This window comes from Schistocerca serialis, chromosome 4 (assembly GCF_023864345.2).
Source record: "Schistocerca serialis cubense isolate TAMUIC-IGC-003099 chromosome 4, iqSchSeri2.2, whole genome shotgun sequence".
Lineage (NCBI taxonomy): Eukaryota > Metazoa > Arthropoda > Insecta > Orthoptera > Acrididae > Schistocerca > Schistocerca serialis.
Genome location: NC_064641.1, coordinates 284,108,375 through 284,130,859, shown reverse-complemented (window position 1 = coordinate 284,130,859; position 22,485 = coordinate 284,108,375). Strand labels below are relative to the sequence as shown.

Below are 22,485 nucleotides of genomic sequence, written 5' to 3'. Positions count from 1 at the left end.
CAAAATTCTGAATTGTACAGTAACTGATTTAAATCTTGTGGATCTCGACTGTGAAAACAGCTGCAACACAAAGACAGACAGTTGCTGTGGTGGTACCATTCTCCTCATGAAGTTACCAGTTTCCTTGATTTTTGGATATCTGGCTAAACATTTCCATGCTCACATTTCTGTGGATGATAGAACATAGAACTCTATATGTGTGAAGCAACAATGTTAAGAAAGACATCCTCCTTTCAGCCACACCTCTGTTCTCCGCACTGCAAACTCACCACTAGACTGCGTACCTGTGGATACTTGACACACAGCAATATTGGTGAAAGTAGGAAAGACTTGCAGCAGATAGTGAGTATGTTGCTGCCAAAATTGCTCTAAATTTGGAAGGCACGTTACCTAACTGAACAAGTTTCGCAATTGCTTGATCCAATAGTGAAATATGCTGATGAGCCAGAACATTATGACCATTTTCTAAATAGTTTGTATGTCTATCTTTACAACTATAAAACATCACTGATTCTGCACATCAGGGATCAGACAGATTGTTAGTAAGTTTGTGGAGGCATGTGGCATTAGATATCTATGCACAGGTCATGCAATTCACGTAAATAATGGGCCACTCATTTGCAAATGTGATGATGGTGTCCTATAGTGACCCAGAGATTTCACAGGATTTACATCAGGTGAATTTGGTCACCAGGACATCAACATGAGTTAACTATAATGCTCATTGAACCACTGTTGCGCGGTGTTGGCTCCGAAACAAGGACAATCATACTTCTGGAAGATGACATCACAGTCAGGGAAGACATCAAGCATGAAGGGATGCAGGTGGTTTGTAGTTGTTAGCGTGTCTTTGGTTACTACCAGAGGTCCGATGCAAGTGCAGAAGAATGTCTCCCACAGCATATTACTGCTCCCACCAGCCTGCATCTGTGGCGCGCTCCATGTTTCGAGCCACTATTCAGCTCGATGACGGCATTTGTGGAGACGACCAGTGACCTAGTGTAGCAAAAATATGATCAACCACAAGAACAGACACTTTTTCATTGATTGACGATTGAATCCCGTTGATCACATGCCCACTGCAGTCGTAACTGATGATGTTGTTGGATCAGCATGTGAACACTTAAGGATGGTCTGCTGTGGAGCTCCACATTCAACAGTGCACAATGAGAGGTGTACTGTTTCAGCAGACATGCCCCATATCACCATCTATCCTACTTTATACAACAGACAAGCCTCCAAACCCCCATGTTCTGTAAAGGTTCATGGACATCCAACCATTAGTGCCTAGTTGTAGTTACACTGTCCTACCTCTTTCATAGATGCTCATGACAGTAGCATGTGAACTTTCAACCAGCTTCGCCGTTTTCAAGATGCTCACTCACAGGCTCTGTGTAGTAATAATCTGCCCTTCGTCAAAGTTGCTTATCTCAGTGGATTTCCTGATTTGCAGCCCGTATCTTCATTAGGGTGATCCCCCATCAGTGTCTGCTCCACTTGCAAACTTTTGTTACTGCATCACGTGCCTGCAACACCACCAAGTGGCGTCCATCATCGCAGTAGGCAGTGGTCATAATGTTTTGGCTCATCAGTGCGCAATGAAGTCTCAACTTATGAGAAGTGAACATGGGAGTTCCTTCAGCAGATCATTCAGCACTACTTTTCGCAAGTCGTGTAGGAACAGGTATCAGGAACACGTTGACCTCTATAGCTAAGAGAAGGTATGAATATGTCACAGACTCTTAGCCTGTCATTATCATGGTTCTCACTTGTGCAGAGTTTGTGGCCTCTCATCTACATGTGTAGGTTGCTTAGAAATTAGATGACTGAGGCATAGGTTACACGGATTGGCCTCTCCTGTGTCAGAACTTCTAGTTCTTCCACACTGGTCCTGAATCTATTTGCAATATGGGAGCCATATTATTAATATGACTTGTGTTGTCCCTCTGTGTTAGGAGAGGTGGTACAGGTGAGAGGGGACTTCCAAGAATGATTAGTTGAAGGGAGGACTATTTACCTCTTCAAGACACATTTCAAAGCCCACAGCAGGCTTTTTTCATCTGCACTCTTTTGGTATTTTGTAGATTTTTTTAAAAACTTTTTCTCCTACACACATTCTCTCTCTTTCAAAAAAATATGTGGCAGAAATGAAAGATAAACACTATTGAGTAGTGAGGTGACCTAAATGTCACCCATACTTACTATTACATCTGACTCAGGAGATGATCTGAACAAACTGTTAAATATGTTGACTGCATCCAGGTTTCAAGAACCAATATCAGGGCCACTACTAGTCCAGTACCACATGGCCAGCCTACCAGCAACTGGTCACGAGGGACGACCTCACAAGTGTCAGTGCAGCATAACCTAGGAGAGCTATCACCAATGCACCTCACTTGTGTACCATGTAGATTGTGATTTGACCACTGTTTACTGTGATCTGGTATAATTTGATTTTCTACCAACTATTTTCTGTGGTAGTATTTTGACCTTGGCAAATGATGACTTGATGACATGAGGATTAGCTGTTATATGAGAGAGGGAAGACAAATATTTGATCCTTGATTCACTTGTGCTTCTGCCACACCAAACATTTTTTGTTCGATTCTGTATCATTAAAGTGATGTAACTATGTTACTGGCATCTAAAACAACATACACGATTAAGAATATGCGGCCTCACCTCCAAATGAATAATTCCTGCATTAATACAACCTTGGAGAACACTACAAACTGAATATTAAAATGAAGACAGGTGTTCTTTCAAATATATCTTTTTAATCTTTGCCTCGGGCATCTCTTCTTTCTTGTAATCATGCTGCTGATCTTTAATGTCCATTTCCATTACTTCTCTGAAAGACAGCACACCCTCGCAGAAAGTCATGACGCTCTGTGGATTGATTACCACTGAAGCACCAATAGTGTTCCACGATTAAGTGTTTCATACTTGGTATTTGTGAATTACTACCAGAGACTACCTGTAAAAGGCTATTTGATGGATTTATATGTCCTTGTTATAATCTCAAAATTTTTTCTAAAAATGAAAGAGGTCCCTCTTCCACTTGTATATCTACACACACATTTTGCAAGCAAAAATTCTGAACCATTTTCTGGCTAAATGCAATACATGTGTCAGGTAAATTTTTAACATCATGTAAAAATTCTTTCGTGCTAGAGAAACACTGTGGTTCTTTGTAAAATCATGGCACAAAATTCCATTATACCCACACAAATATCTTTCCACAAAATAATTCTTCTCTGTTCTTGTTTTATTTAATAATATTCAGTCCAGTGAGAGCTTCTGTCATCCTTGTGCACAGAAGTAGGCCTATAGTAGCCCAACTTCTAATGAACAAATTCTTAATGACTAATTAGAGCGTTAAATTCTTTCCTGGGTTGTGTTTTTAATATATTTTCAGCTTGGTCCCCAGCCACTACCCTGCTATTCATATCTCATTGATAGATTTCATTCTGATATGTACTTTATGACTGTCAGATGAATTTTGAATGTGCCCAAGATTTGAGGTTGTACCAGTGTTATGAGAAAATGGACTTGTAAAGCAATGAACTGTGATACAAATTTCTATATTTTAGCTTGACTGTTGCAGATCATTGTGTTATTTAGATCTTTGGCTGACTTGCTGTAACAGTCACTGAATGGAATTTCCCTAAGCCTTTTTAAGTGCAGATGAGACAAGAAACTCTTACTGTAAATCATGGTGATTACTTTTCTTGATAAATAGCCCACGTATATTTGAAGTATTAGGGAAAGTCAAGATCCTAGCAACCACATGTAATTTATCAGAGCAGGCAACTAACTGATAGCCTCTATTGGCAGTGTTCATATGAATACTTCCAACCTTGGACTTATTATCTGGTACAGTACTTAGTCCAAATCTCTTGTCATTTAACAAATTATTTGACTTCACTCCAATAAGACTTTTCATTATCATCATCTCTGAGTGCCTGGAAAAATATTGCAGAGCAGCTTCTTAAACTGTGTAACAGAAATGATTGCAGTAAGTGCCACACTAACTCTTTCCTCCAGTATCAATTACAGTATGATGATCTACAATCAAAATTCATATTAATAACAATGCAAAAGCTTAGTGTTATAGTTATGGGAAATAGACTGGACTGACTGAAGTACTGATAGCACTCACTCTGCTTAACACTGTTCAATATTCCAGCTTTTGAAATAAAAAGTACACTAGATAAGATATATTTTCATGTTCCAATGAAGTAAGATACTGCTCATATTTCACATCTGACACACAAACTATTCTTTGTGGAGCATATTTGTGCAATTATTCATTGATTATGAATGTATAATCAACAGAACTCAGAACAGATAAATTAGTAAAGGATTTTGTAATATGCTAGTGATAATTCATTGTTTTCGAATTATTTATAATATAAGGATAGTAGGACAATGTGTGTTAAAGAAGGTGTTGCAAGTAGTCTACTTATCATCTGCACTGAGTTTTCCTTGTGTTTTATTTGCTATTAATATTACTTCAAAGAGACAAAATATTGTTTTAGTTCACAAGGCTGTAAGCACAGCAGCAGCATGTAATGAATTATGTACATGACTTACAAAAACCTTGTATGAAGCATGTTACACTGGAACAGGTATGGAATTTACGAGTGAAATGAAAGTGAATAGCAAGAAATAAAGAAATTCAAATTAACTAAACTGCGAAATTAATGCCAGTTACCGAGAACATCCAGGAAATAATGTGACTACAAGGGATATCTTAAATTTCCCATGTTCAAAGGCATCGTTTCCTCGTCGCTTATATTTCTTTTCGCGGCATAATGCTTTAGGATCATGTAAGCATTCACGTAATATAAAAAGATTCAAGAGCAGTAAAGTTCGGGTGAGTGATTACTTTATTTCTTCGCAGTTAAATAAGTTATGTTGGGGGAAATTGTCAAATTTTCGTACTTTTGATGACATGCATGTAACAATGCTGAATGACTAATAAAGACTCTGAATGTTTCAGACACTGAATCGCCTGTTTACTGGCTCTGCACGCCCCAACGGGTTATACACAAGGGGGGAAAAAAAGTTTCAATCCTTTTGTCGTACCTGTTCAAGGCTGCTGTCCACCTTCTCAACTGATGATTGTAATCGGTCGGTCGGGAGCAAAGTTCATTTTACTTCTTACTAATCCTTCATCTGTGTTACCAGTTACACATGATAACAGCCCGCATAAATACTGACACCCAAGGCATTTCCCCCGCCATGCTCACACGATAATTTTAATTCGTCGAACACAATTAATTACAAATTTGGATAGAAATATATTTGTGTAGAGCAGATGTGCACGTTGCTTTTTTATTTTAAAACATCTTTTGCTTATTATTACTGCTAACACTGAAATGTCAGTCTTATACGAACGTTTAAAACTTCAAATTTTATTTCCTTTTCCTTGTAGTTATCAATGTCATCATTTTAATGTGAATACGGAAGCTTGAAATTCCTATATTATTACGCAAACACCTTGCATGAAATCATATCCACATTTACTCCAGCACGGCCGCCCAAACACCACTCGTTCCGTAGGTGACGTCGGTTTCAGTAGAGGTGGCCGGGACTAAGATCTTTCCCTAGGCCTTCATTAATCTTTTGCGAATGCCCCTTATTGCACACCAGAGAGAGAAGTGTGTTAATGTTACAGTCTCAAAGAATTGTGAAACCGCATCACACGGTAAAGAAGAGAAATTGGTACGACTGCCAATTAATACTGTATGTATAAAATTTGCTAACTCTCACCTAATGAGCTCAACTTAGTACTTGAACATGTATTACCTTTCTGACTAAAACAATTTTTTCCAGTTTCAACTACTCTTGGCGCTCTACAACCACCAAATATTAGCACACCATATCATGGAAATATTTAAACGTCAGTTTTTTCCAATGATCTTATTGAAAACTCAAATATATCGTTATGTGCTGACATCCAAATTAATCCCGTTTACTACTTTTTAAGTTTCGTGTTATACGTCAGCATCGTCTATACCAGCTGTTGGCCTAGTATATTAAACATCTCTTTTGTATATCCAAACTTGATAGTATTAACATCATCTACTGGCTCTAGATTTATAATTACGTAGATGAGCACCTACTTTCTGAACAGCCTAAAGTAATTTGCAATGCACTTTGGTTTCAGTGAGCTTTTGTTATGTATCCTTACCCAGAACAGCAACTATTCATACATGCATCAGTGTGGCTTCTGTTCAAATGTACAGTGCAAAATGTAACTTCGCCTTTGTATGGGAGCAGAAGAATCGGTGGATGGAAGTCTGACCACTTCAGACAGATATGAAATGCTTTCGTTCGTTGCCATCCCTAGTAGGTGAACTTGGCAACATACTGCAGCACTGTAGCAAGCATTGTGAATAGTTTGCTGCTTTCCCTAGGAGGAGGAAGCCACCTCTCCTCATCCTGCAGCAGCCATTAGGCTAGGCGACGATCGAATGCTTACTCCCCACCCCTGCATTCCACGTGAAAGGATGAAGTATGAATAATACCGTCTTTAAAGATTACTGAATTTAGACATTGTACTTTATTTACCTGCACCTGAAAATGTCGCTTATTTGGTCTAGTCGTTCATTTAATTCCAATAAGTATTATACCTGCATCTGCCACTCATCTCAGGTTGTTTTAGTGTTTCATCCTTTGCGTGTTGTTTACATGGTGAAACTGTTTGACCCCACCTCACCAAACCTGTCTTTTTCAGTACAGTGACATACAGAGTGCAAGCCTCTTGTGAGTTCCAAAGGATAAAATCAGATGAATGAGAAGAATGATAGTTCTACAGAGGCAAAAGTTCAACAGAGCATTAAGTTGAAGGGTTGGGGGGTGAGGAGGTAGGCGTGATACAACAGTTCTAAGCATAATTTTATTGTAACTAACAATCCACTAAAATCCACTAATACTCTCAAAATCAAACTTTTAAAAACAACACGAAATAATTGATTTAAAACAATATGTCAAAAAAACTTTACAATCAAATGTTTGATTTAATTTAAGGTGGTACCTTGCCCAAGCTCCCCCCCCCCCCCCCCCAATGAACGATGCCGTTGGTGGTGGGGAGGCTTCCGTGCCTCAGCGATACAGATAGCCGTACCGTAGGTGCAACCACAATGATATCTATTGAGAGGCCATACAAAAGTGTGGTTCCTGAAAAGGGTCAGCAGCCTTTTCAGTAGTTGCAGGGAGCAACAGTCTGGTTGATTCACAGATCTGGCCTTGTAACACTAACCAAAATGGCCTTGCTGTTGTGGTACTGTGAACGGCTGAAAGCAAGGGGAAACTACAGCCATAATTTTTCCCGAGGGCATGCAGCTTTACTATATGATTTAGTGAAGATGGCGTCCTCTTGGGTAAAATATTCCGGAGGTAAAATAGTTCCCCATTCGGATCTCCAGGAGGGGACTACGCAGGAGGACGTCGCAATCAGGAGAAAGAAAACTGGCATTCTATGGATCAGAGTGTGGAATGTCAGATCCCTTAATCGGGCAGGTAGGTTAGAAAATTTAGAAAGGAAAATGGATAGGTTAAAGTAAGATATAGTGGGAATTAATGAAGTTTGGTGGCAGGAGGAACAAGGCTTCTGGTAAGATGAATACAGGGTTATAAATACAAAATCATATAGGGGTAATGCAGGAGTAGGTTTAATATTGAATAAAAATATAGGAACGCGGGTAAGCTACTACAAACAGCATAGTGAACGCATTATTGGGGCCAAGATAGATACGAAGCCCATGTATGCCACAATAGAACAAGTTCGTATGCCAACTAGCTCCGCAGATGGCGAAGAGATTGATGAAATGTATGATGAGATAAAAGGAATTGTTTAAATAGTGATGGGAGACGAAAATTTAATAGTCATGGGTGACTGGAATTCGATAGTAGGAAAAGGAAGAGAAGGTAACGTAGTAGGTGACATGGACAGGGGGTAAGAAATAAAATAGGAAGCTGCCTGGTATAATTTTGCACAGAGCATAACATAATCATAGCTAACACTTAGTTCAAGAATCATGAAAGAAGGTGGTATACATGGATGAGGCCTGGAGATACTGGAAGGTTTCAGATAGATTATATAATGTAAGACAGAGGTTTAGGATCCAGGTTTTAAATTGTAAGACATTTCCAGGGGCAGATGTGGACTCTGACCACAATCTACTGGTTATGAACTGTAGATTAAAACTGAAGAAACTGTAAAAAGGTGGAAATTTAAGGAGATGGGACCTGGATAAACTGACAGTGCTAGAGGCTGTAGAGAGTTTTAGGTAAATCATTAGGGAACGATTGACAAGAATGGCGGAAAGAAATACAGTAGAAGATGAATGGGTAGCTTTGAGTGATAAAATAGTGAAGGAAGCAAAGGATCAAGTAGGTAAAAAGATGAGAGCTAGTAGAAATTCTTGGGTAACAGAAGAAATATTGAATTTAACTGATGAAACGAGAAAATATAAAAATGCAGTAAATGAAGAAGGCAAAAAGGAATACAAACGTCTAAAAAATGAGATCGACAGGAAGTGCAAAATGGCTAAGCAGGGATGGCTAGAGGACAAATGTAAGGATGTAGAGGCTTATGTCACTAGGGGTAAGATAGATACTGCCTACAGGAAAATTAAAGGGACCTTTGGAGATAAGAGAACCACTTGCATGAACATCAAGAGCTCAGATGGAAACCCAGTTCTAAGCAAAGAAGGGAAACCAGAAAGGTGGAAGGAGTATACAGAGGGTCCATACAACGGCGATGTACTTGACGACAATATTATGGAGATGGAAGAGCATGTAGATGAAGATGAAATGGGAGATATGATACTGCGTGAAGAGTTTGAGAGCACTGAAAGATCTACGTTGAAACAAGGCTGCAGGAGTATAAAACATTTCATTAGAACTACTGATAACCTTGGGAGAGCCAGTCCTGACAAAACTCTACCATCTGGTGAAGAAGATATATAAGACAGGCGAAACACCCTCAGACTTCAAGAAGAATATAATAATTCCAATCCCAAAGAAAGCAGGTGTTGACAGATTTATCGAACAATCAGTTTAATAAGTAAGGCTGCAAAATACTAACACGAATTCTTTACAGATGAATGGAAAAACTGGTAGAAGCTGACCTCAGGGAAGATCAGTTTGGATTCTGTAGAAATGTTGGAACACGTGAGGCAATACTGACCCTATGACTTATCTTAGAAGAAAGATTAAGGAAAGGCAAACCTACGTTTCTAGCATTTGTAGACTTAGAGAAAGCTTTTGACAATGTTGACTGGAATACTCTCTTTCAAATTCTAAAGGTGGCAGGGGTAAAATACAGGGAGCGAAAGGCTATTTACAATTTGTACAGAAACCAAAAAGTTATAAGAGTCGAGGGACATGAAAGGGAAGCAGTGGTTGGGAAGGGAGTGAGACAGGGTTATAGCTTATCCTCAATGTTATTCAATCTGTGTATTGAACAAGCACTAAAGGAAACAAAAGAAAAATTTGGAGTAGGAATTAAAATCCATGGAAAAGAAATAAAAAATTTGAGGTTCGCCAATGATATTGTAATTCTGTCAGAGTCAGCAAAGGACCTGGAAGAGCAGTTGAATGGAATGGACAATGTCTTGAAAGGAGGATATAAGATGAAAATCAACAAAAGGAAAACGAGGATAAAGGAATGTAGTCGAATTAAATCGGGTGATGCTGATGGAATTAGATTAGGAAATGAGACACTTAAAGTAGTAAAGGAGTTTTGCTATTTTGGGAGCAAAATAACTGATGATGGTCGAAGTAGAGAGGATATAAAATGTAGACTGGCAATGGCAAGGAAAGCATTTCTGAAGATGAGAAATTTGTTAACATCGAGTATAGATTTAAGTGTCAGGAAGTCGTTTCTGAAAGTATTTGTATGGAGTGTAGCCATGTATGGAAATGAAACATGGACAATAAATAGTTTGGACAAGAAGAGAATAGAAGCTTTCGAAATGTGGTGCTACAGAAGAATGTTGAAGATTAGGTGGGTAGATCACGTAACTAATGAAGAGGTATTGAATAGGATTGGGGAGAAGAGAAGTTTGTGGCACAACTTGACTAGAAGAAGGGATCGGTTGGTAGGACATGTCCTGAGGCATCAAGGGGTCACCAACTTAGTACTGGAGGGCAATATGGAGGGAAAAAATCGTAGAGGGAGATCAAGAGATGACTACACTAAACATATTCAGAAGGATGTAGGTTGCAGTCGGAACTGGGAGATGAAGCTTGCACAGGATAGAGTAGCATGGAGATCTGCATCAAATCAGTCTCTGGACTGAAGACCACAACAACCTTGCCCAAGAAAAACTTTACAACCAGAAGTGAATATAACACAACGCTCTTCCTATAAAAATTACTGCAGTTCCTCATTCATCTATCTTTGCTCAATGCGAACAGTTACAAAAGGAAACAGCTATCAGAATTTGTCTGTGGAAGGGACACGAAAATAACCATCTGAATACAGTACATATGAGTAGCATGACAAGTTTTCTTACTCCCCTTCCCACAGGGTTCTCTCAGTTAAATATACTCCACACCCGAGCCACATAGAACACACCCTGTATTCAGACCCCTGGGCGATGACTGTTCCAATCACCACACCTCGCTACAACTCAAGAAGGTTAATGATCAGTACTACCCACGGTGTCACCAATACCAACCAAAGGCATCTTGTGGCCAGGACATGTCGTGTAGCAGGTTGACACAGTATGTGGCTCCGCTCTTCCATCTCGCTCACCGGTTGCAACCATTCTCTCAGTAGCTGGCTCCTGCCGTCCCTCATGGCAGTTGGCAGAGGGCAACATTCAAGTGGCACTGGTCACGCCACACTGTAGTACCAGTGCGGGAAGGTTGCACGCTGCATTCAAAGGTGGCGGACCTGTGGCGATGATACCATTGGCACATCCTCCGCTGCCAATACCAAGTCCACCGGAGTTGGGCACTTCTGAAACTTGGACCATGCATTAGTCTCACCGGCCTGGCTGGTAACACATATTCATAGAGTAGACTGAGAGGGCAATGTGCATGCTCTCCAAATGACTCCACGTGAAATTATTCACATGGGAGACAAGGTTTATCGAGAATCTCTACGGTTATCTTTGAGTGAGGGTCAATGATAGCAAGTTTAAATTGACTTTGCGCAGAAAAGCATAGATGATTCAGTTCACTACAACACAATGTTGCGTATCCCTACTAACGTTATGTTTTAAGAGGCTAACGACCCTAAGGATCCACATATTCAAGATTCACCATTTTCAGCACTGAAACGTAACAAAATTATTTGGTTGCATCGGCCTTAGCATACGGCTTAGCCTGCGATATGCGGACATGAAAAATTCTTTTATTTTGCGGGTTTCTCACCAGCAAGATGACTGGGATGACGAAGTGCAAGATTTGTACAGGACTGACGAACTGGGGAAATACTCCCCCATAATTTTATCCACCTCTTGACTTACTGCACCAAAATTCTTTACCCAAACCTGGTTTCCCACCTTCATTGTGATTGGCCATCTACCAGCATTATAATGCCTTTCATTTGCTAGTGACTCTTCTGCAAATTCTTCCTTGCAGGCTTCCAGTTGGCATGGATTTGTGCAGCGTCCACCCTTTCTGGCAACAAATCACTAAGTGACCACAAATTCGCCAGGGGCGAATTAGGTTTAAAAGCAAACATTAATCTCGTGGCCTTATGGGCCTCCTGGGTAGGAGTATTGAAGACATACCCAAAACATCAGAAAGAACTATCCCAGCGAGCCTAATCATTATGGTGGAATGCGATCAGTGCTGCCCTCAAGTTCCGGTTCACCCATTCTGCCATAGACAGGTTTCGATAATATGGTGTGGTGGTAGTATGAGATACTCCCACTTCAAAACAAAAGTTATGGAAAGCAGTGGACTTAAAGGACGTTGTTGCAGTGTCAGAAACCAACACATGGCAGGATCCGAACACTTCAAACAAAATGTGTGAGTACCATATGGAGTCTTGTGAGGTTACATTGCGGGTAGCCATCAGCCAGAAAAAACGCGTGAACACATCCACACAAACAAAGATATAACGGTTTCCATCTTTTGAACGCGGAAGGGGTCCTACATAATCAATATACAACCTCCCCATGGGCTCCCTCGCCTCTTCCGAAGCTAAGAGCCCCTGCTTGGCGTTCCCCAATGGCTTGCTAAACTCACACGTTTTACACTCTGATACCATTTGCTTAATCAGCTGCTCCATGCCTTTCCAAGTAAAATGCTGCTTAATTTTCATGTGAGTCTTAAAAATCCCCAAGTGTCCACCTACTGGTGTTTCGTAATACTATTTGAAGACCATAGTGGTCAAAGTTTAGGCAGCACTACCCTGGGGTTACTCTTCCCACGTGTCACACAACACAAAATATTCCCCTTCAGGCAATAGAGACTAGCAACCTCCCCATGCTGCATTCTCTGTTTAAGCTTGTGCAGTATGAGGTCTTATTCCTGCTGCAGAGCGACATCTTTGAACAGCAATGGCAACCCACTCAAAATGGCACAACTGAGCTCATTGAACTCTCATGACAAAACCCCATCACCCAGAACCACACAGTTGCAGTTATCCCGACCGCGGGCCTGCTGCTCCTCGAACTCTGGTTCGAACATTCGGCTTAAGCTGTCAGCCACAACATTCTTCGAGTCCCTAATATGCTTAACCGTGAACTTTAACGCCGAATTTCGTATCGCCCACCTCGCTATTCTGCCTGTTCGCCTCGGTCTTGCAAGCGCCAAACCAAGCGCTTGATTGTCCGTTTACAACAGATGGTTGGTGTTCCAGATATAATTCAAATTTTTCGAGCGCGAACAGGACTGCTAAGGCCTCAAGTTCGTATACAGAATGCTTTGCTTCTAACGGAGAAAGACAACGTGAGGCGTAAGTGATTGGGCGTCTTCCTGACTCTTCTTCTTGTAACAAAAGTGCAGCAACTGGCGACATGGAGGTACCGGTCTGAACTATAAACTCCTTGTTGCGGCGACCAACGTTTTCTTTAAACTCTCGAATGATGTCTGCTGCGAAGGTCCCCACTCAAATTTTCTACTCTTCTTCCGAAGCTCGTTTAAGGGGGCAGCTAACAGGGCAAAATTAGGAATGAATTTTCGAAAGAAATTAATTACACCTATAAAATGAGCCATGGCCTTCACATTTTTAGGGGCTGCGAACGAATAAACGACTTTGGCCAATTCGCACTCCGCTCTGGGAGACGATATGCCCCACAAACAATATTTCAGGCTGCGCGAATTTAACTTTAGATGGTTTGACAGTACATTCGGCTTTTCGCAACCGTTGGAGTACCTCGCGAACATGCACAGCGTGCTCTTCAAAAGTCTCACTAAAAATCACCAAATCATTCAAATAATGATACACACACTCAATCTTAAGATCCGAAAAAATTCTGTCAAGGATACCGGACAACACAGCTGCACCTGTCGATAACCCAAACGGAACTCTATTGTAATCATAAAGTCACCAGTCGGTCGCAAAGGCTGTCACCAGTTTAGATTCTACCGCTAGAGGCACTTGACAGTATGCCTGATTCAAGTCGAAGGTAGTAAATACCTTTGCCTTATGGAACCAGGAAAATCACGAATGCAAATCAGTGAGAGGTATAGACTGTGGCACAATTTTTTTATTAAGTGCCCTATAATCCATCACCATATTCACTCCCCCCTGCGGTTTGGGCACCACGAATGTAGGTGAAGAGCACGGGGATTTAGACGGTCTAATCACTCTGAATAGTTTCCCGAGTAGTTTCCCTTAATGCTTTCATACGAGGTGGGGATAACCTATATGGTGGGCACCTTACAAGAATGTTGTTCGTTAATTCGATCTTAGACTCGCCTTCTTTAATCTCACCTAACTGATTGGTTAGCACATCACTGAACTCATTACATAACTCGACAATCTGCTGTCTCTGCTCTGCTCTGGCAACAAATGCTCCAGGTCATACACAGAAACGGTTTCCACTGTTCATTACGTGTCTGGAACCGTTGGTACGGTGATGTACATGATGTTTACAGAACTAGTAGGGATTTTCCCTGAAAAACTCGGAATAAAACCTCCTCTGACACCACTGGGGCACCAGGCCTACCTTCCCAATAAAATCGGCACCCAATATAGGCGGTACCGACAGACTACAAGCCACCTGGTCAGGAAATTTCCATGTAAACTCACCGATTCGGATCTTAACCTTAATTGTCCCCAAAATTTGTATTTGCTCTGATTGGATAGTAGGCAATAGCCAATTTTGTCTGATAAGTCTGGCAACTTGCAGTGTCCGCAGTGTGCAGACACCCATCTTTCAGCCACTAAAGATGCGGAACTACCAGTATCGAGCAGAGCACACCCAGGTTCCTCATTTAGTGCTGTCCTAGCAAAAGGAACTCTATCGCTGGGACTGCTTCAGTTCTCCTATCCCCTATCTCTCGGCAATACGTCTCCTATTCTTGCACTTGAAACATCTTACTGTAGAACAGTTCCTAACAAAATGCCCACTGCTCTTACATTCAAACCACTTTACTCCCATGGAACCTGGCTGTTATATGAGGCTACAATTATCCAGCTCTTGCTGTTGAGAACCTTTTCCTGTATCCCGTTGTTGGTCAGCATAGACGAGACTTTGTACCCTATTGATCAATTCATCTAATTGTCTAAAGCTCTGTGGGCGTTCACAAAACAGAGCCCTGCAATGGTTGCTAGGACGCATCCCTGGATAATATTGTTGATTACCTGCACTTCACTATATTTAAGAGATAAGCTTCTGGCACTGTACTTTACCGTTTTAACATACTCCTCTAATGGCTCGTTATCATGCTGAACTTCAAGATATCCCCTATAAATAGCTTCATGTCACACTCGAGGGGACAAATAATTATGGCAGATTAACTCCCGAAGTGCACTAAACAACAGTATTGGGACAAGGCTGCTCTCACCCCAAAGTACTGTTATCAAAGATGGCGGCGATGACGACATCCAATATGGTGTCATGTAGACTTGGCAACAGTGCATGACATAATCCATGATGGTGGCTGTGACGTCATTCAAGATGTCGGATTTTGGCGGGAAATTTGAATTTTGGCGGGAAAGTGCCATGCCCCCTCTCCCCCAGAACAATGGTGGGAAGTTCAAATTCCAACGGGATAATGCATCACACCATGGTTATCTCTGCTAAGTAAACAAAAACGCAGGAAGATAGCTCATTTGGCCTACCTCCACTAACCTAAGACACCAGACCGCCACTTCCTCCTACGAACTGCCACCAAGTTCGAATTTTTTGCGGTAAACAAAGGTCACTTGGGGTTTCGCTAGCAACCTAAGAAAACTGTGTGACGATAGGTCACTTGTACTAACCTAAGTCACCCTACCGCCGCCCCTTCCTACGAACTGGCACCAAAGTTGAATTTTGGTGGTAAGCAAAGGTCAATTCGCAGATCTCTACTAATCTAAGAAAATGGCACGAAAGAAGGGACACTTGTACTAACCTCAGTCGCTGACCGCCACCTCCTTCTAAGCATTTGTGGGGAAGAAACGCTTGGACATACGTCTTTATTTAAACAATTTCATGCAGGTCTGATCACCACGAGGTCTGGACTCCAACTTACTTAGTACACATCGCCACTACCAGAGAGCCCTCTCATCTGTGACATAATCCAAGATGGCGACACCCAGTGTGTTCACCACAAGGTCCAGAGCCCAATTGATTTAGTACATTTCGTCGCCGTCAGAGAGCGCTACTGTGATGTCAGGTGATGATGCAAGTACCGTTATTCAAGATGGCTGCATACATTTTGTTATTTTGTTCACCATGTGCTCTAGGAAAAAGTCACTGCACGATCCCATAATGTAATCCAAGATCATCTGCTTTCTCTCTCATAAGTTTATAATGGGATACGCGGCGCATGTACAGCCAGCGAGTGCAACTGCTGATGTCACAGTCTCTAGTCCACACGTTCATACTCACGCCATAGATAGTCTTATGGAAATATCCTAACGAATGTAACTGGACACATGTGACATCCACATGTGGATCTAACGTATCAATTACCTAAGTACTTATTTCCATTTCAATGTTAATCATATTCAATAATTGAATGTACCATTTCGATATTCAATGATCAAATGAGAATTTCCACATTTTCCCACTAGGAGCGCCGTGTTCTTTCATGAGTAGCACCCCCACCGCTAGAATGCTGCTCTCCTATTGACTACTGCATTAGTCACGTGATTCCGCATCACAAATACATAGTCTGCAGACACGCAAACAACTCCTAGTTTTCCGAAATAGTTTCAGCACAGACCTGTAAACTGTCCCTAAATAATGCAGTACACAGATGTGCAGACACGAAATCAACTCCTAAACTGTCCAAATAGCACACAGCACTAGAGATGGGCAAAACTGTTCTTTTCAGAGATCAGATCAGAACTGTTCACTCCCTGAAAAGAACTAGCTCTTTTTCATGACTCACCACTCATTGACAATAGAAAATAAATGGAAGGCACATCGTCCTTTAAACTTGGTTTATTTCAGTACTATACCTATATTTTGATCTTATTTGATTCTATTTTGCAGTAACACAGATAATGAGTAAGAATTTTGCATTGTTTATTGAAATTTCCACAATATGACAAAGTTTTTGATTATTGATTTATTTTGCACTATCGTGGTTTTTTGGGTGATCGGAAAATGTTGTAACTTGAGATTTACATTAACAATATATTTGGCTATAATGCATTAAAATTTCATTAACCTCGTACAAATACATCGTAAGCCATATATTTTTAAAGTGAACGTTTCCTTCTGAAGACGCCTAAAATCGCAAAATCCGTACCAGACTAAGAAAAAAAAAATATAAATGTGACTGTAAGACTAAAGTGCTGCATATAGCCCTACGCAGAATAAAACAAGGAAAATATTGGTGTATCACATTTGCGATACGTTTATCGGTTCGCTCGTAATTACAGCGTAAATTCGAGTGTCCATAATAAAAATCCTATAGTAAGAGGAGTCGACTCGTCTGGAACCTAATCTGATCAGTTTAAACAAATAAAAGTAAAATAAAAACAAAAGATGTATACATAACATAATAATGTAATATACACAGCGGTATTACTACGAAGAGCAATATCCAGTAGAGACGAACTCCGATGCAGAGGCGCTGAGTCAAGCAGGTCGAGCCCCGAACTGTATTACTGCGTGAGCTAAGACCGCAGAGACCAGAGTGACACCTGAGTTGCTTTGCTCAACGCTCTGGCTAGAGTCGAGAAAGGTGGGATGAGCGTTGAGCGGGCGAGTTCTGTGGGTGGGGGGAGCGGTGAACGGGCGAGTTCCATTGGTGGGGGGAGCGGTGAATGGTCACCAGTCACCCGCTCTGAGGCAAATATTCCGTTCTCTTGCGAGCAGGTTGTTGCAAGTAGTTCTTATGTTCTCCGCTAGGAGGCTCTCTGTCCTGTTGCTCGTATCAACTACCCAGAGGGGAGGACGTGCGACTGAAACGATCGCCGACGGAGTGCGATGCTAAGCTGCGCCAGACACTGCACCTGGCAGAGGAAGCACAGAGACGGCACGGCATATATGAAACACAAAATCCAATGGGGCGCTGCACAATGCAGGCAGCCAAGGTAGAAGCAGGGCAGAGGCCAGCGCTGGCTGTGTTGTGTGGCGTGTAGTGTGCTCTGACCAGCAGAGGCCCCGCTGATATGCTCCGTCTCTCTCTCTCTCTCTCTCTCTCTCTCTCTCTCTCTCTCTCTCTCTGCTGTGGGAAACGTTTGGAGCTACCGTTCTTTTTTTCTGAGTCACTGATTGTTCACTCCTTTGAAAGATTCAACTCTATGAATCAGTTCAGGAGCGGATCCCCCATCTCTACACAGCACAGCCTACAGGCCCGCTCCAAAAATAATACAACAAAGACATGTATTCAACGTGCGCCACAGTCCCTGTGAAGTGACGCGGCCGTCAGCTGTCAAAGCACACACAGACGTCTGTTCAGGGCCGGACGCACTGTCACACCGCGAGCTGCTGCCGAACGCAGGTGCAAGTTGCCTGCCTCTATTTTCGTGCATATGGTCATGGTTATACTGACGTCACAGAATTCCAAGGCGCACTCACACGAGACACATGTCTTTACCGCCGATGACAGGATAGCACAGGGCGCATTGCTCCTAGCGCGACATTACACATCTGTGTAACCATACTTATCTACCCAGTGTGGCTCTCACCTTGCCGTGAAACGTATGCATGGCGACTCGCCATCTAAAACCTTCTCAATCTTATTCTTACGTCACATGGATTTGCAATATATATAAGAGACAAGTCGACCTCTCGAGAATTGTATAGTGTCCCAGAAATAGTTAACACTCGCTTTATTGATGTCCCAGCTTGTATGAACGCAAATTCTTGCCCTAACAGAATGAGGCATGCGTATACACAGACAGACGGAAAACAGGGCAAACGCTGTCCAAACGTGGATGTGTCTGGATACAATCGAGTACAGTGCTATATTACGCCTTCCGATCAGTGCATCTGGGCTAGGTGTTGGCAGCTGTGCTACATTTATAGACAATTTTAGAACACAGAACGAGATGTTATGTCGTGATCGCATGGATAAATCTGACCTAAAATCGATAGAATTGCTAAAAATGACGAGGGAATAGCTATAAATTGACACAATATACACAGAAATGCTATGAAATTGACGTAGTACTTGCTTACCTTCTCATTCGCGCTGAGCAGTTTGTGCATGGGAACAAGTATGCGGCAACAGGAGGAATCCGGGAAAACGTCGACATCGAAACGGAGGGAATGAAGGAGGTAGTCAATTTTTTTTCTGGCGAGGCAGTATTATACTGTATGTCTGTTGAGGTACCAGTGATACACGTGAGTTGACCACTGTACTTGATGCTTTTCAGGAGGACAGAGAACCATTCACCTCTAAACTGACTTGCATCTGCATGAAAGGGTAACAGAGAGTGGACGGGGTGATCGATTGGGATAGAATTGTAACGAAGTACGATTTAATGGTTGACTGAGAAGGAGAAGTTGCTGCAGGCCAATCTTTTTCCAGTGTTCTGTCCGGATGAATCAGTCACATGACATAGCCTGCGTTCTACTGTTATACAGCCATGTGTTCTGTATGCTGCTTAAAGCACTGTCTGCTTGCGACCGTTAACGGTAAACCTGTCGGTCATCAGAGGACTTCCATCTCATGTGTGATGAAACTTGACACATTGCTCTAAACGAACTTTGATTTATGTGATGTATTCCATCCCCCTATCGCATCTTGGGTTTGAAATCGAGGCTTCAGCGTCAAAACTAAGTTAGCGATAGGAGCTTGTGAGGCGCTGCAATCTGCGTGTACCCATTTGCCCGGCAGATGTGCTGTTTACATAGCTAATGATGGAATGACTTGTAATTTTCACATGTCGGACGCTGCAGCTATGCGTTTATTTGTTTCCTTGTAGGATGTATCCCCCTCTACTAACGATCATTTTATATAGGTCTGTTCCAGGCATAGTATAATTTCTGAACAGTGTTTGGATCTGAACAGTGGACACTATATGTCTCCGGGAAGCTACATTGTGCTCGTATCACCCAGAGGAAATGTTTTACGGAAATAGTTTTTTCGTTTTACGGTTGGGTGACATAGTTTATCGTAGACAAACCCGGAAGAAGGATGTATGTCACCCGCTTGAAATACACTCCTGGAAATGGAAAAAAGAACACATTGACACCGGTGTGTCAGACCCACCATACTTGCTCCGGACACTGCGAGAGGGCTGTACAAGCAATGATCACACGCACGGCACAGCGGACACACCAGGAACCGCGGTGTTGGCCGTCGAATGGCGCTAGCTGCGCAGCATTTGTGCACCGCCGCCGTCAGTGTCAGCCAGTTTGCCGTGGCATACGGAGCTCCATCGCAGTCTTTAACACTGGTAGCATGCCGCGACAGCGTGGACGTGAACCGTATGTGCAGTTGACGGACTTTGAGCGAGGGCGTATAGTGGGCATGCGGAAGGACGGGTGGATGTACCACCGAATTGCTCAACACGTGGGGCGTGAGGTCTCCACAGTACATCGATGTTGTCGCCAGTGGTCGGCGGAAGGTGCACGTGCCCGTCGACCTGGGACCGGACCGCAGCGACGCACGGATGCACGCCAAGACCGTAGGATCCTACGCGGTGCCGTAGGGGACCGCACCGCCACTTCCCAGCAAATTAGGGACACTGTTGCTCCTGGGGTATCGGCGAGGACCATTCGCAACCGTCTCCATGAAGCTGGGCTACGGTCCCGCACACCGTTAGGCCGTCTTCCGCTCACGCCCCAACATCGTGCAGCCCGCCTCCAGTGGTGTCGCGACAGGCGTGAATGGAGGGACGAATGGAGACGTGTCGTCTTCAGCGATGAGAGTCGCTTCTGCCTTGGTGCCAATGATGGTCGTATGCGTGTTTGGCGCCGTGCAGGTGAGCGCCACAATCAGGACTGCATACGACCGAGGCACACAGGGCCAACACCCGGCATCATGGTGTGGGGAGCGATCTCCTACACTGGCCGTACACCACTGGTGATCGTCGAGGGGACACTGAATAGTGCACGGTACATACAAACCGTCATCGAAACCATCGTTCTACCATTCCTAGACCGGCAAGGGAACTTGCTGTTCCAACAGGACAATGCACGTCCGCATGTATCCCGTGCCACCCAACGTGCTCTAGAAGGTGTAAGTCAACTACCCTGGCCAGCAAGATCTCCGGATCTGTCCCCCATTGAGCATGTTTGGGACTGGATGAAGCGTCGTCTCACGCGGTCTGCACGTCCAGCACGAACGCTGGTCCAACTGAGGCGCCAGGTGGAAATGGCATGGCAAGCCGTTCCACAGGACTACATCCAGCATCTCTACGATCGTCTCCATGGGAGAATAGCAGCCTGCATTGCTGCGAAAGGTGGATATACACTGTACTAGTGCCGACATTGTGCATGCTCTGTTGCCTGTGTCTATGTGCCTGTGGTTCTGTCAGTGTGATCATGTGATGTATCTGACCCCAGGAATGTGTCAATAAAGTTTCCCCTTCCTGGGACAATGAATTCACGGTGTTCTTATTTCAATTTCCAGGAGTGTATGTCTCTTACATTGGAATATTAACGGAGCTACATTCCATACAACTGATAGGTTGGGGACGCAGGCGATCTAACATTATAGCTTGTTTTAACTGGAGAAGGTTGTAGCCTTAGGAGCGCGTGTGTTTATGTTCTTTCTTACCGATACCTTCCAGGTACAGATCCTAGACTCTAGAACAATACTTTACAGTTGATAGCTTGTTGGTTTACGTAAAAATGCGTCGAACTCCAGCCGTCTCGATCTACATCATGCATAGAAATCAGTAGTTTCTTGTTCTCATTAACTGTCTGCTATTACATCATGACACTTTGAAATCTGTTACTATACATCAATGAGTGCTAAGCTCCTCGACAAGGTCGCATCTCGAGAAATCTCGTGCACTTGGACGGGTAAGGACTCGGGAAGGTCGATTCATTCAGGAGACGTGGAGTGTAGCAGTCTTCTTCCAGTTGGTTGCAGATTAATTCGCTAACGGTGCTGCAGGGCTGGTTGGTCGATGACAGTGTGAGGAGGGTCTTTCACTCTCTAATTTTACCCTAAGACAGCGAGAATGCTCTGTGACTCCCATATGCATAGAGATAGCTCGTAAATTAAACACTATGTTCGAGGTGATAGAAATATGTGGAGTGCTGTGTGGTATACTTTAATGATTTATGTGTTAGAGAATTAACACTGAATGGATGTACTGCTCGGTGATCTATCCACGATCACAATGATACTTGCAAAGTGGAGAGGGGATAGTTTAGCTATGATAATGAAATTGGGGAAATATACTGCCACATGATTGGCCGGTGTTGAAGTTACTGTAAAATACTTCATGCTATCAGCTGTGATGTTTATTATTTGAGTACATCGACGGTATCTTTTCCATCCCTTCCATGCACTGGTTACCACATAATGATTGACTGATATGGCATGTTTGAGTTGGGGAAAAAGTTATCGTGGATGGACAGAAACTTCTGGGGTTGTTAGCAGCAAAACAGTGATCGCGTACATGAGTGCAATGTGAGGAATCAGTAGAAAGGGAACGCAGAGTCGTCAGTGTGAGAGACGAGTCTAGATGTAGAGCTTCTGAATGACATTTGGACTGTAATTTGGAGACCTACGCCAACGCCGTAAAACTCTTCCAGTTTGCTTATGTTGTAACCGTCTTTTATTTAAAATCATCTAGTGTTATGCTATTAGCTGTAAGAATATGATTTACAACGTGCAACGCCTAGTTTCCTGTGAAAGGCCGTGGATCAGAACTTCTTAATGTCAGTTTAGCACCTGGCACAGACCTCGAAGTCACGGCAGAAAAAAACGACATGTTTG

General features: G+C 42.7%; 1 protein-coding gene across 1 annotated transcript in view; it reads right to left on the bottom strand.

Moving 5' to 3' along the window:
* Positions 1-5,584, bottom strand: part of LOC126473873 (probable serine hydrolase) — a 54,312-nt gene extending 48,728 nt beyond the window's left edge. Inside the window, exon 1 of the mRNA XM_050101204.1 lies at positions 5,506-5,584. Coding sequence (XP_049957161.1) covers positions 5,506-5,512 — 7 coding nt within the window. The 5' untranslated portion in view covers positions 5,513-5,584. The remainder of the gene's footprint in view (positions 1-5,505) is intronic.
* Between the last annotated feature and the right edge of the window lie 16,901 nt (positions 5,585-22,485).